This window comes from Ailuropoda melanoleuca, chromosome 12, assembly GCF_002007445.2.
Source record: "Ailuropoda melanoleuca isolate Jingjing chromosome 12, ASM200744v2, whole genome shotgun sequence".
Taxonomy (NCBI): domain Eukaryota; kingdom Metazoa; phylum Chordata; class Mammalia; order Carnivora; family Ursidae; genus Ailuropoda; species Ailuropoda melanoleuca.
Genome location: NC_048229.1, coordinates 7186971 through 7200977, shown reverse-complemented (window position 1 = coordinate 7200977; position 14007 = coordinate 7186971). Strand labels below are relative to the sequence as shown.

The 14007-nt window shown below is 49.8% G+C and overlaps 1 protein-coding gene across 1 annotated transcript in view; it reads right to left on the bottom strand.

Annotated features, from left to right (window-relative positions):
• Window positions 1-7017, bottom strand: part of KDM2B (lysine demethylase 2B) — a 128635-nt gene extending 121618 nt beyond the window's left edge. The window contains exons 1-4 of the mRNA XM_034637903.1: window positions 6910-7017; window positions 6100-6244; window positions 3067-3145; window positions 1742-1788 (exon numbers count right to left, since the gene is read on the bottom strand). Of these exons, the coding sequence (XP_034493794.1) occupies window positions 1742-1788; window positions 3067-3145; window positions 6100-6244; window positions 6910-6924 (286 nt within the window). The 5' untranslated portion in view covers window positions 6925-7017. The remainder of the gene's footprint in view (window positions 1-1741; window positions 1789-3066; window positions 3146-6099; window positions 6245-6909) is intronic.
• Window positions 7018-14007: the final 6990 nt, after the last annotated feature.

Sequence of the window (14007 nt, the reverse complement as noted above, 5' to 3'; positions counted from 1 at the left end):
GATAAACAAGATGTGGTCTATGCACGTCCAGTGGAATCTTATTCATCCATAGAAGAGAATGAGGCACAGGCCCCGGTTTTAACACGGATGAACTTCAAAAACAGGATACTGAGTGAGAGGAGCCAGTCACAAAAGCCACCTGGTATGTGAGTCCACTTACACAAAACGTCCAGAATAGACAAACCCACAGATGCAAAAATCACATCCCTGGTGGTCAGGGGTTGACCTTGCAGGTGATCCACGTTCTGAAACTACATCGCGGTGATGGCTGCACTGCACTGTGAATGTACTCAAAGCACTGAACTGTACATGCGAAAATGGTTAAGTAGTGAGTTTTATGGTGTATGAATTTTATGTCAATTAACCAAAATATTTCTCACCCTCTCCCAAAGAAAATGATCACCATAGCTACCCTCTTTGCCCTACTTTAAAACTCCCCAGTGGTTTCCCATCACACTAGGAGTCAAACCCAAACTCCCTGCCAGGGCCTATAAGGCCCTACGTGGCCCTGGCCCTGTGACCTCTCCCCTCTCCTTCTTCTTTCCCCCTTACTCCTTCTACTCCTCCCCCACTTCTTGGCCTTTGACCTGGCCTGTCCCTCAATCTGGCATGTTCTTTCCCACAGCTGGCTTCTCATCAGTCAAGTCTCTGTCCAAACGTACACACACACACACACACACACACACACACACACACACACCCCAGGCCCTCTCTGACCACCCCATCTAAGATACAGTTCCCAGGGGTGCCTGGGTGCCTGGGTGCCTCAGTCGGTATCCTGTTAAGCATCTACTCCTGATTTTGGCTCAGGTCATGATCTCAGGGTAATGAGATAGAGCCCTGAGTAGGGCTCTGCCCTGGCCATGGAGCATGCTTAAGAGTCCCTCTCTCCCTCTCCCTCTGCCCCTCCCCCACCATTGTGTGTGCACACACGCACCCCCGTGCCCCCCCAAAAAAATAAATAAATAATAAAAAAATAAAATAAATACAGCTCCCATCACACTCCATCCCAATATCCTGCTTTATTTCTTCATAGGCCTAATCAGCTTCCAAAAAGATACAGATTTTTAAAAACTGTTTACTTCTTTATTGTGTGTCATTCCAAGCAAGAGGAGAGGGATCTTGCCTGTCCTGTTCACAGCTCTGAACTTGCCCGCCACATAGGAGCTAACCGAGAAACACCTCTGGGAAGAATGGATTTATTGAAGGACTTCCTTAACATCTGAAATGCCACCTGCTACCTGGTCAGGTGTCCGGAGCACTAAGTGATCTGCTATGCTCTGCGTTGCTCAGGGAGTTAATAAGCATTTGCTGGGCACTCGGTAGCAAACCCCACCCTAGACCTGTCTAGAACCCTGAGGAAGCAGGAAGAATGATCCCTCCCCTCGGAAGTCTGAAAGTCTTTGAGGGGTCACAAAGCACCCAGTGTTTACCCAGCAACCCACAAACAAACGCAAAGGAGAGATCTTAGATTGTGTTGCTCATGGAGGCTAGGGTCCAAGTCGGCCTCATAAAACTGAGCGCTGGCAAACACCCTTACCTACAGCTTCTAATGACTCTGCAATCTGACCTGTTCTGCAGAATGAGACGGTTACAGCTCACACCTGCTCCTGCCTCTTCCCACCGGGACTTTCTTTTCAGGGGCAGTTAAAAATCTAAACAGGAGGGTGGTGAAGACCTCCTGCCCCTTGTCCTCCCTACTTTTGGCATCTCTGAGCTGCACACACAGCAAGCAACTTACCCACCAGTAGTTTGACATCTCGGACTGTGAAATCAGGGTCAGGCATCCTGGAAAAAGAGGAGTACAGGCATTTGCTGAGAAGCCAGAATCAACAGAATGTGACCCAACTCTGGGGGCAGGGGAGGGCCATTTTTCTAAGAGGGTTCCTTTGCTCTCAGTTTGGGAACCCAAAATGAGATAATCCAGAGGGAGAGTGATAGACCCGTCAATGCCCCAAGGGAGGGTCCCTCTCCAACCACTGAGTCCTTTCCTCACCCCAGTAGGCAAACCAACCCCCTCACTCTCCCCAATATGAACTCAGCACTGCTGCAGGAAAGATGGGACATCCACTATCCACCCCACTTTTCAGGGGAAGACTGAATCATGGTGTTGAGGGTAAGTCCCAGAGCTGGGCATTCGAACACCTGCTTTCTTTTAGGGTAGACAGCTCTCTCTTTGTCTCTTCCTCTAGCAAATACTCTCCATAAAAGGAGTTGTATGGAGGGTTGCAGGGATCCCTTTAAGTTCAAAGGGGAAAAAAAAGACACACATCATTCCAATTCCAGGGATTTGGTAACACCAGCCGTAATGACTGTGGTGACCTTCACTGTTAATTAACAGTGATGTCAAAGGTTTGATTTCTACCCTAGGAATGAGACTCTTGAGCAAGCCTGGCAGTAGAGGCTGGAGACAGGCAAGCTGGGATGATACCAGCAGCCTCCTCTCCACCCCTGCCCAAGGGGCGGAAACCTGTTCTTCCAGCCTTCCTCCCGGATCTCTCCCCCACCCCACCTGGAGCTCTGACAGATCTCTAAGAGAATGTAAACCAAACAAGACACAGTGGGGGAGGCAGGTGCTGGGGCAGGCAATGAAAGAGAAAACTTGGAGGCTAGCATCCTAGGAAACATGCCCTCCACAGAAAAGAGCCAATTTCCCACACAGTGGGAGTCTGAGTAGAAAAATATGTATCTAGGTGCCCTGCCTCTGGGCTTAGAGACGGGCCAATCCCTTCACAGCTCAGGCCCTGCCTCAGTTTCCTAACTTGGGAGGGGTGCACAACTCTCCTTAGGAAGTCATTGCACCTAACTGGGGTGGGTCAGGGAAAGAAATCAACACTGTTTTAGTACCCTCTGTCCTCTCTGCCCAAATTCTCTGAGAAAGACCAATCTTTCGAGAGTTTTTCCCCTTTGTCAGGCCTTGAACAAAGAGACATTATCCCTGGATAATGAAGAAAGCTCCTTCTCTGTGATGAGAGGTGGGGAAAAGGGTAGAAGCAATCTATCCCAAACTGTCAACTACGTTAGGGAGAGAGGCATGGGAAGAAGCAATTCGTTTCGGCAACTTACTTAATCCCCAGTCCATCCTTTTCTCGAAATATCAGGGGAACCCTGAGAGCTTCTCTCTGCACGTACTCATAGTTGAAATCTGTTTGGATATTGGAATTAAAACAGGTCAGTTAAGTCATGAAGGAGCAGATGAGCCACGATCCATCGGTTGGAGGAGAGCACGCAGTTATACCAGATTCAGGCTCCAGCTCCAGGGCAAGAGCTCCCTGTTCAATGACAAGGAAATGCAGCAGGCCAAGCCCGTGCCAACTATCAGCTCCTCTGCCCACTCAGTCATTCCCTGCATGCCCCACGGGTCAGAACTTGTCAATGAACAGCCCAAGGCCAGGGAGGGTGGGGAGGGAGACTCATGAAAGAGCCCGGCACAGAAAAGGCCCCAGCCATGGCTGAGAAAGAGGGACAGAAAAATGCACCCCAAGCTGAGCTCAGAAAGTAAAGGCAGTGCAGAACTGAAGAATACCACCTGGGAGGATCTGAAGCCCCAGAGAGGAGGCTGGGAGGAGGGTTCTCATTGTAGCTGAGCATCAGGGAAGATCTTATTGTAATATCCTGCATAGTGAAGGGGAGGGGGGAAAAAGCTGGTTTCCCTGGAAACTGTGTATTTGGTGCCAAAATAACTAGAGAACTGGGCACAGCTTTGTTGTCTTACTAGTGTAATTCTGCTCCAGCTACTGCCATCCTCGTTTCCCCTGGATAACTGACCGGGACGCTCCCACCACCCCCAGGTGAAGGCAGTGTGAAGGGGGCACAGTGAGGCCCAAAGCAAATTCACAAGGTAGGGCTCCATCTCAGGTTTGTCTAGTGTAGACCCCCCAAACCCCTTCTCGAAAGCGCTGCAGAATGAAAGCGGCCTTCGTTTCTATGTTCCTCGAGTTCCAAAACCAGGGGATCTGACCCAACCTTACCCCTAAATATGGAGTTGAGGGAGGCTGAGATAAACCATCACATCCCCAAATCTTCAGGTGAGCCAAAGCAATCCACAAGGCCTCAAGCCCTCCCTGGCCACCCGGAGGAGAGATAGGAGGGACCACAGGCCACGGGAGCCCCTGCTCCAGGGAAACAGTTCACTGGGGCAGCTTGGTGGGGGAGGAGGCCAGGCAACTTTGCTCAGAGCAGAGGAAGAGAACAAAACCAGAGCTGGGGAAAGCCCTGACCTTAGCAGCTCAGATCCCCAGGGGCTCACAGTGAATGGGGATTCCTAAGGATTTAAAGGCAGAGAAGTTTAAGAAGCTTCTATTTTGAATCCAGGCTCAGGGCTCCTTCTGTTTTTCAGCTCCTCCCTCGAAGTTTTGGGGCCAGATCTGAATTAACTACCAAATCGCTGGGACCCTCTCCTTTGAAAAGAGCCCGGACAGCAGATTTAAGGGCTCTCCCTGGCTGGAATCCACCCCCTATACACCCACACCCACACCCCTAGCCTGCCCCCCACCCCCACTCTCCTCAGCTTCAACTTCCTCAAATGAGCTTGAGAAAACACTCAGATCTTGGGCTGGGAATTCCTCACAAATGACTAGAAAGGGGTTTCATGTTGTTTTCTCATAGGATCCACCAAACTCAGGAAAATGGGAAAGAAACGAAAGGAATTAAAATCCCATTGGTGCTAAGGAAATTTAAATGTAGTTGAGACTAGCCCCTCAGACTGTCTGCCTGCCGCAGTGTGCAATGCTCTTAAGACCTGGCAGGCTGGAAGAAATTTCTTCTTCCCTCCCCCAACAACTACCCCCCTACCACTGAAGGCCAACACCCCCAGGAAGCAGTGGGCACAAAAGACAAACTTCAAAAATGCAAAGCCAGGACTGTCTTTTCTGGGAGCTAACCTACAGCCCCAGCCACTCAACCAGAACCTGGAGGGGAAGGCACTGCCCCTGTTATCAGCTCACTGAGGGATGGAACGTTTTCCAAGGGGAACAGGGGGAGTCAACGAAATGAAAATGGCATATTATAAAGGAAACTTGAATACCTAAGAGGGGAAAGAAAACCAACTTAGAAACCCCAGAGAGCACAGGGAAAATACCTAGTAGGCAGGGGCATCTCCAAAACCCCAAACCCATAGGCAGAACCACAGGTCACACACGGCCTCTGGAGGCCTCAGACCCAAGCTAGAGCATCACCCCACTGTTGGCAGGACACCACCAGACACCTTCCTAATACTAGGGTCAGGGCCTGAAGGTCTCAGACCGGGGTGGCACCCCAAAACCCCAGAGGCTTCTCCAACTTCTCTAAACTGGCAGGGCCTACAAGGGACAGAGCTCTCAAAGTCTCAGGCTGAGAATAGACTTTGTTCCCCAGAAGGGTATCCTATAACTTCACTTCAAACTACAAGGGTCAGGGATCTCAGCCTGAAGCCTCAGGGGGCAAAACTCTCTTACCCCCCGTCCCTACTTCAAACTGTCAAAGCTGAAGGGCCAGAGGCCTCCGGCATAAGTGGGGGCTCCATCCAACAGCTCTGAACTCATCCAGCGCCTGCTCAAATCTGGCAGAGACCAGAAGGTTACGGGGTTCCGCAGACCCCAAGGGCTGAGACGGCATCATTCAGTAACCAGAGCATCCCCAGCACCAGCTCCTAACTGGCAGGGCCCGAAATGGGACAGGGTTTGGGAGGCTTCAGGCCTACGGGGGTCCTCATCCCAATGCCCCAGGGGCACCCCAGCCCCTCTCCCAGTCACGCAGCCGCACCTCAAGCAGCACAAGGAGCTGGGCTGGTTCTGGGAGGGGTAGAATGCCGCGCACCCGCCCTCCCTAGGTCCACCCGTCAGTCCCCAGGTCCCTCAAACCGCCGGTCCCCTGGCTCTGCCCACCCTGGGGCCGGCTGTGGGCGCAGGCCGGGTCTAGGCCCACGCCCGGCCCCCGTTCCCGCCTGCCCTCCTCCTTCGCCACCCCACCCCACCCCCCCAGTGCTCGGCCTCGTTTCGTCACCGGATCCCCTGGAATGGGGGACGCGGGCGCGAAATACGAACCCAGCCACCGGCAGCTCCCTCCCCACGTGCGCTCGGCCCGCGGAGCGGAGGGCGGCCCGAGGAGGGGGCGCCTCACCTTTGCCCTCCATGGCGTGCACGAAGTCCCCCTGGTACAGCTGACTGCGCAGCTTCTCCTCCAGGCTGAAGCCGCGGACGCTGACGATCTCCTCCACGTCCGACAAGTCCTCGTTCTCGTCGTATCTCTGGCGGTCAATCGGACGCTGCGGGGACCCAAACCAGAGAGCCCGAGGCATTATTGGGGGAACTGGGGGTCGCCTTTTACCCTAGGCCCAGCTCAAGCAGGTGCAGGAGTCGCGCGCCCACCGCACCCCACCATTGCGACCCGAGCAACTTTGCGCAAATGCCAAAGATGCTGAAAATCAGGATAACGAGAGGGGCCCGCACCCCCGGGGTCCGGCTGTGCCCTACACAGGACACTCCCCTCCTGCATCTTTGGAGGCCGTGGAAAGGACATCGGGGGGCTCTCCCTTGCCCCCCACCCCCGACAGGTATTGAGTTTTGCCCACTCGGCCGGGAGCCCGGTTATGTAACCCGCGAAGGGGGGCTCCGCGCACGGGTTGGCGGGGCATTTGTAGGCCCCGGGAGGAGCCGCCGCAGCGCCCTGCTCGGCGCTAACAGCAGCCCGGGCGGCCGCGGCGGCAGAGCTGGGAAGCCGAAACCGGGGGCCGGCGGCATTTCTAAGACTGGAGCCGCCCCCGAGCTACTCGGGAAGCTGGAAAGCTGAAATGGAAGGGCTGAGACCCCAGCCGCCCCCGCCGACCGCCCGCCAATGCTAGAAGAAGAGGTGGAGGGGGAGTTCGGGGCTTGGGAGGGGGAGAGGCAGACGGCCCGCCACAAAGCTCCCATCGGAGACCCCAAAACGCACCAGCAGCTGCCTCATCTCCCCACAAGCGCGCGCGCACACTCACTTCCTAAGGAGACTCCCCCACCACTCCCCGCATCCCCTGCCTCCTCCCTCAACCGCCCAGCGCCGGGCCCTGCAGCCCCCCAGATTCCGGGCGAACCCCGAGCCCGCTCAGCCTCTCTCCACGCCTTTCCCCGCTACCACCTCCCCACTTAAGTGTCTGAGACTCAGCCTCACAAGGGACTGGAGGAGTAAGCTGCTTGCTTCCTTTTGCATGCAATTTATTATATTTTTTCCGGTCCTCTTGCAAAATACAGAAAAGGAAAGAAAAGGCAGCAAGAAACAACAACAACAAAAAAAATAGATCTATCATTACCAGATACAGATTTGGAAAAAAAAAAAAAAGCTACACACCAATCTTCTTCCAGAGTCTTTCTCTGCCTCCATTTTTTTAGGAGAGTTCACCAATTAATTGTCAACACTCCTGCCCCCTGCATTTTGGCGGAGGGGGGAAGGAGGGAAGACCAAAGAAAACAAACCAAAAAATAAATAAATAAAGCAAGCCACAGCCGAGATCTACAAAGTTTTGCACCAACACTTAAGCAGATCCGTTTGCAAAGTCCTAGGAAACCATTTTCAGCAGTTGTGGGGGGGGAGGCGTCGACGTCATAATCCCCGGAACGTAAACATTGTTGCCGATCGCGCTCTGAGCCCGCGGCCCGGCTAGTGGAGGGGGCACTCGGCCCGGGATGGGGGGGGCGAGGGCGGCTGCCCGAGGAGGTGTGGGGCGGGGAGGGCGCCCGGGAGGCACCGGGCGCCGTTAGCGCCCTGGCATCGCTGTTTTGTTGTTGGGTCACGAGTGCGCCTTGCACGCAGGCGCCGCCGCCGCCCGGGAGTTGTGCGCAGAGCTGACTTTTGGAGGGCTGAGTTGCAGGCAGCGGGCGCATCCCGGAGATGGCGGGGCAGGGAGGGAGGGAAGGAGGAGGGGGTGGGGAGGGAGGTGCAGATTTGCACGGCTGGCCTCAGCGGGAGGCGCGGAAATGCAAGCCGAGCTTGCTGGCTAGAAAGCCCCCGAGGCCTGGCACCCCCAAAAACGACCCCCCACCTCAATCCCTGCCCCCATTGCCCACGGCCCCCACGGGCCACCCCTCTTCCTCTTCCTTCATCCACCCCACCCCATTACCTACGTGGCCGACCCAAATTCAAAGCGCTTTGTATATATAATTGGGTTTTTTTATTTTCTGCTGCATGTCTTGTTTTTTTTGGGGGGGGGGCAATACTCTCCAAACCCCCATATGAGGACCTGCCAAATGGAGGAGGCATTTGGGGACTCTGGAAGAAATTAGCGCAGCTCCATACCTGTACGGACTGCATAACTTTCAAACTCCCGGACTCAAAGATATGGACCCACACACGCAGGTACAGGAAATACAGCCAGACCAGAGCCTTTTCAGACCCGAGCTGACCGGAAGACGTTGCCTTTCATTCATTCATCCTGCCCGCGTCTGTGGAGTCCTTCACTAGGCGACGAGCCCTGGAACAGAAGTTGGACAGTTTTTAAAGGTCCCTGCGCTCGCCAAGAGAAGGAAATAGATGCTCAGGAGTGAAATACCGAGAGAATCGGATCTGGCGCCTCCTAACGCAGCTGGCAAGCAGGCGAAGGGTAAGCCTTTCTTGGCCGTTTATAGGAGAAAAGTCGGTGGAAAGGTGCAAGGCGCTCTGGGATGGGGCTCGGGGCACTTTGATGGCGCCCCTTGATGAGTCCTGGAGGAATTCTTGACAGAAGTGCAGGCTCTCTCATGCTTTCCCTCAGTGTACCTGGTTGGCTGTGACCACCCCCAGAAGTGGAAATCCTAAAGGTGCCATCCTGTAATTCCATGATGAACAACAGTCAGGTCAACTTTGATTATGGGAAAAGCTGGCCCTAAACATTTCCTCCAGTCCAACTGGGCCTGCTCTTTGGGGTAACAATCAGGAGGGGAAGACGACAGGACACAGCTCCAGTAAAGGAACATAGATGCTCAGAGCAGGCTTTGCCAAAAAAAACAACATATTTTTATTTCTGCCATCAAGCGTGTAGAATATTTGAAGCGGGTCGTGTTGCGGATAGAGAAACCGAGGCTTAGAGACATGATCAGTCGGGGTGATTCCTTGCACCAAGCCAGTATCCTCCCTAGTCAACACTCCACTCAGACGGGTGGAGAGGAAGTGGCTTCCCCATCAGAGATCGGATATGAACCATCAGCTCTGTAATGGTCACCCTAAGAGACAGCTTCCCCCTCACTCACCTTCACGTTTCCTGTCCTGTCTTTCTGTATTCTTTTCCACCCACCCCTAAAAACTGTTCTTTGAAGTTTGTTTTAATCCCAGTCCACTAGATGGCAAATATCAAAATTTATTTCCAAACTGAAATAGCCCAGGTTAGCTTGGTGGGAATGAGAAGGGTTTTGCGCTCAGCCTCTGTCAAGAACCGGGGGCCAACTTATTTGCTCCTCTCTCTTCTCAGAAGACCCCTTGAAGGGTAATAGTCTTGTTATTCCTCATGTTACAAATAAGGAAACTGAGTCTCAGAAAGGCGAAGCCATTCACCCAAGGCCACAAGCTTGTAAGTGTAGTTGCCAGGGCTCAAACTGGAGCCTGGTTCCGCCATCACAGGCCTTTCTGGATACAGACCACCTTCCTTGTTCCCACATAATGAAATGAACATATTCAAAGGAGGGCGTCTGGGCTGGAAGGGTCATGAAAAGAAAGTTAAGTGCAATAAGGCAAAACCAAAATAGAATGCTTGATCCTAATTCTTTCCTCCCAGAGACACTTCTCTCTCCCATGTGGCCTCACGGTGTCCCCAAAGGCTGGTGTCAAGAAAAGATCTGATGGCAAGAACCTCGGTGCAAAACCAGTTAAGTCCATATATCACCCTATTGGTGAGTTCCTGGCCTGTCAGAGTGGGAAGGGGTTGAGTAGTCACCTAATTTAATCCCTTTCCTTTACAAACCGTGAGGAAACTACAGACCAGAGAGAAGAATGGGCCAAACGGGCGGGGGGTGGGGGTTGTTCCCCTCAGACTCCCCCAGAATGCCTACCCTACCACCTGGTCCTAAGTGGTCACTCAATAAATGTTGGGCCCTTGATGGATCACCTTCCCCAGCGATATTTGCATTTTTCCTTTATCAGTAATTGGCAGATGAAAGGCTTTGTCCTCCTGTTGAAAGAATTCCAGGCATTTGCTCAAAGGGGGGGAGGAGGTTATTTTGGGCCAAAGGGGGAAGGGCCAAGACCCTTGAGCTCCTAGTATTGGCTAATTGTCCCGGAGGAGTGGGCAGTAGGTGAGAGAGGGGAGGGAGGATTAAGGTGCTTCTCCAAGAGGGGTACTATTTCTTGTAGGAAAAAAAAAATATCAGGCCAGTAGTATTTGAAACTTAGTAATAATGACTTCCCGGACCCTCCTTCTCATTCTTACAAAAGACCAGTCAAGTCTGGCTGTGTTGGCCCCATTCATTCATTTCTTCATTCAGCAAAGGTTGATTGAGCAGCTCTGTGCTTTAAGACAGAGGGGGTACAGAAGAACCAGCTCTGATTGTAGACATACTCCAGCCTGGACGGGGAGTGGACAGACAACTCTCAAGGGAGTTAGGAATCCCCAAGAGTTTAAAACCTGTTAGAAACTGAAGCTGTTCTCATACTCATACATAATTTATAAGAGCTCCTGATTTTTTTAGTGCTTACTATGTCTTTAAGCAAAGCCACTTAATGTTTGTTATTTCCTGGAGTCTTCCCCAAAGCCCTAATGAGAGAGGGTCTAGAATTCCCCACCTCTATGGCTTATGCTGCTCAAAGAGAGGTCACATTACTTGCCCAAATTTTACAGCTGTAAAATAACAGAGACAGGATTTGCACCCAGGGCTTGTAGGAATCCAGAGCTCACGGGCTTTACCACTCACTGTGCCTCCCTGTGGGGGGCTCTCCCCTAGGACATGGTCATGGAAGTTTTCTATGTCCGCGCTGTCCACATGTAGCTGTTGAGCACTTGAAATGTGGGTAGTGAGATCAAGGAAATGAATGTTAAATTTTATTTAATTTTAATTAAAATTTAAATAGGTGTATGTTAGTGTCTAGGTTATTGGACAGTGGAACCTTACAGTGTTTTCCAGAATTTGTCTTAACTTACCTACCGGACTACATATATCTCAGAGTCTGATTTGGCACTGTGTCTCTATAATCAACCTTGTGGAAATATTTATGGAATGAGTGAAGAGACCCTGAGAAAATGAAGTATTGGAATGATGAGCGGGGGAAGGGGACAGGGATTGTCTGCAAAGGTTTCCTTGAAGGGCCATCTGGTAGTACAATGTGAATGTTTGGAGTGTTAGTCCTTAAACCACTTACTCTGAGTGCCTGCCAAGAGCATAGCACTGTAGGGACCTGGGGATACCAGTTAGATGTAAGACTGTCCCACCTGCCCAGATCTGACAAATACACTTCTCAAGGACAGATAATTGGTGATGGGGCAGGAAGCCTTAGAAATGGGTAACCACTTCCTGATATATATCCTGCTGATAGAAACAAAAACAGAGATGCAATCCATTGTAGCCCTGTTTGCAAGAGAAAAAGACTGAAAACGATCCAAAAGTTGGGGAACTGATTACATAATTCTTGGACCATTTGTCCATTGAAATGTTATCAAAGCATCAAGAAGAATAAGGTAGTTCTGTATATACTGATGCAGGATGATTTCATGATATCCTTAAGTTAACACAAAACAGAGGTACCTGGGTGGCTCAGTCAGTTAAGCGTCTGCCTTCAGTTCCGGTCATGGTCTCGGGGTCCTGGGACTGAGCCCCGCATCCAGCTCCCTGTTCAGCCGGGAGTCTGCTTCTCCCTCTGTGCGTCCCTCTGCTTATGCTCTCTCTCTCTCCCAAATAAATAAATAAAATCTAAAAAAACAAAACAAAACAAAACCACAACACAGAACAAGGTGTGGAATACTTATACTAAATTGTGCCGATCACTTACATCAACCAAAGGGGACAAATTTGTATCTTCATTTATTCCTCTGTACGTACAGGGTTTTCTTTGGAAAGAAATAGAATCAAAATATGGGGAAAAGAACCAGGAAAAGAAGCAAATGTATTCTTTGGTATGGTGTGACATTTTTTAACACAAGTATGCATTAGAGTTGCCTGACGTGGGACATTATAGACAATTTCATTTTCTAAGGTGTAGTACCTTTTGAATTTTGTACTGTGTACCTGTATCACCCTAGCCAAACAGGAATTTCATTTTATTCATCCTTTTTAAGGCTATAAAGTTCAAAATCAGTCAAATCTAAACCAAGGAAGTAGTGTTTTGGTATATATACATAAGAAGTAAGGCATAAATAAAAGCAAAAGAGTGATTAACACAACGGGTGCCGGTGCCAACAGAAGTGACTCCATGCTGAGTCAGAGAATGTGAACAGAGAAAGGTGCTGGTGATTTTTTGTCTCTTAATCTGGATGGTGGGCACCTGAATGTAATTCTTTAAAATGTACTTTAAAATTTTACAAATTCTATTGTACTTATGAAATATTCCACAACTTAAAAATTGTTTTAAAATTGCTTCAGGTCTCAGGACTCCGTCGGTAGAGCTCGCGACTCTTGATCTCCAGGTTATTAGTTCGAGCCTCACACTGGGTGTAGAGATGATTTAAAAATAAAATCTTAGGGGCGCCTGGGTGGCACAGCGGTTAAGCGTCTTCCTTCGGCTCAGGGCGTGATCCCGGCGTTATGGGATCGAGCCCCACATCAGGCTCCTCTGCTGTGAGCCTGCTTCTTCCTCTCCCACTCCCCTTGTATTCCCCCTCTCGCTGGCTGTCTCTATCTCTGTCAAATAAATAAATAAAATCTTTTAAAAAAATAAATAAAATAAAATCTTTAAAAAAAAATTGGTTTAAGTCTTTCTTCCCCATTCCTGTCCACCTGCCCAGTTTCTCTCCTTCACACTCCCATCCCCAGAAAACTTGTTAGCATGTCTCTTGGGTATCCTCTCAGACATAGTTTATGCATTTACACACGTCTATATATTTTCTGTTATGATTATGTCACACAAATATACTCACCGTCCTTTCCTTTCCTTTTTCACTTAATATGATCTTGGAGATTTTTCCATATACAATCTATAGAACTGCTTTATTCTAAAATATTAGGTAAGGATGAGATAAATCTGAAAGTCATGATTCAGAAAGAAGTTCGAGATTGGTTAAGAAACAAGTCAGAATAATGTATATGTTGTGATCCCATTTAAGTTAAGGAGGAGGAGGAGGAGGAGAAAGAAGAGCTTCAGTGGACCAGCAAACCATTACGTTTGATCACTTCTGAGGAGGGAGAAAATTTTGAGGAGGTTATATAGAGACCGTCTCAGGTATTATTTGCCCTTTTAAATTTATCAAATATTTCAAGCATAAAGAAAGGCATCGAAAGTAAATATACCAAATATACCAAGGACTTGTAAATTGACCTCCTAGCTTTGCCAAATCCTAGATTTTTTGTCATATTTTGTATTACGTTTGCAATTTAAAAAATACTTTGAGGAACAACAGACCATGCTTTTTTCTGTTAAAGTGACTGGAGTTCCCAAAGACCTTTCTTTTTTTCTTCTTTCTTTTTTTTTTTTAATTTTAATTTTTTACTGGTCCTGTGTAGATGGAAGTATCAGAATTTGAAAGTGCAGCTTACATACAGCCTGAGTGTCTGGCTTCAGGCACTTGGGGAAGACTTTGGGTCTAAAGTTCTGCATCTTCCCGGGGATCCGAAGGAAACTTGGAAATAACAGGTGAGTTAATTAAGGGGTTAACTCCAGGAGGAGAGTCATAAAAGTTCAAAGATACTTTCAAAACTTGCATCTTTCGATTGAGGGACAAGTGTGTGAGCCAATGGAAATCAAAACCCAGGCATTACTTCATCATGCTAAATTGTCATTGGCTGCCGGTCCTTGAGGGCCGGACAGCAGGGCTGGCAGTTAACCCTTTCAGGAACGATTTTGCCCTTAACAATTTTATTTTGAAAGATGAAGTAGGAACAGATGAAAAGCCTAAAAGGTCCTCAGACCTTCAAGCGTCACCTTTGGATCTCACCCCAGCAG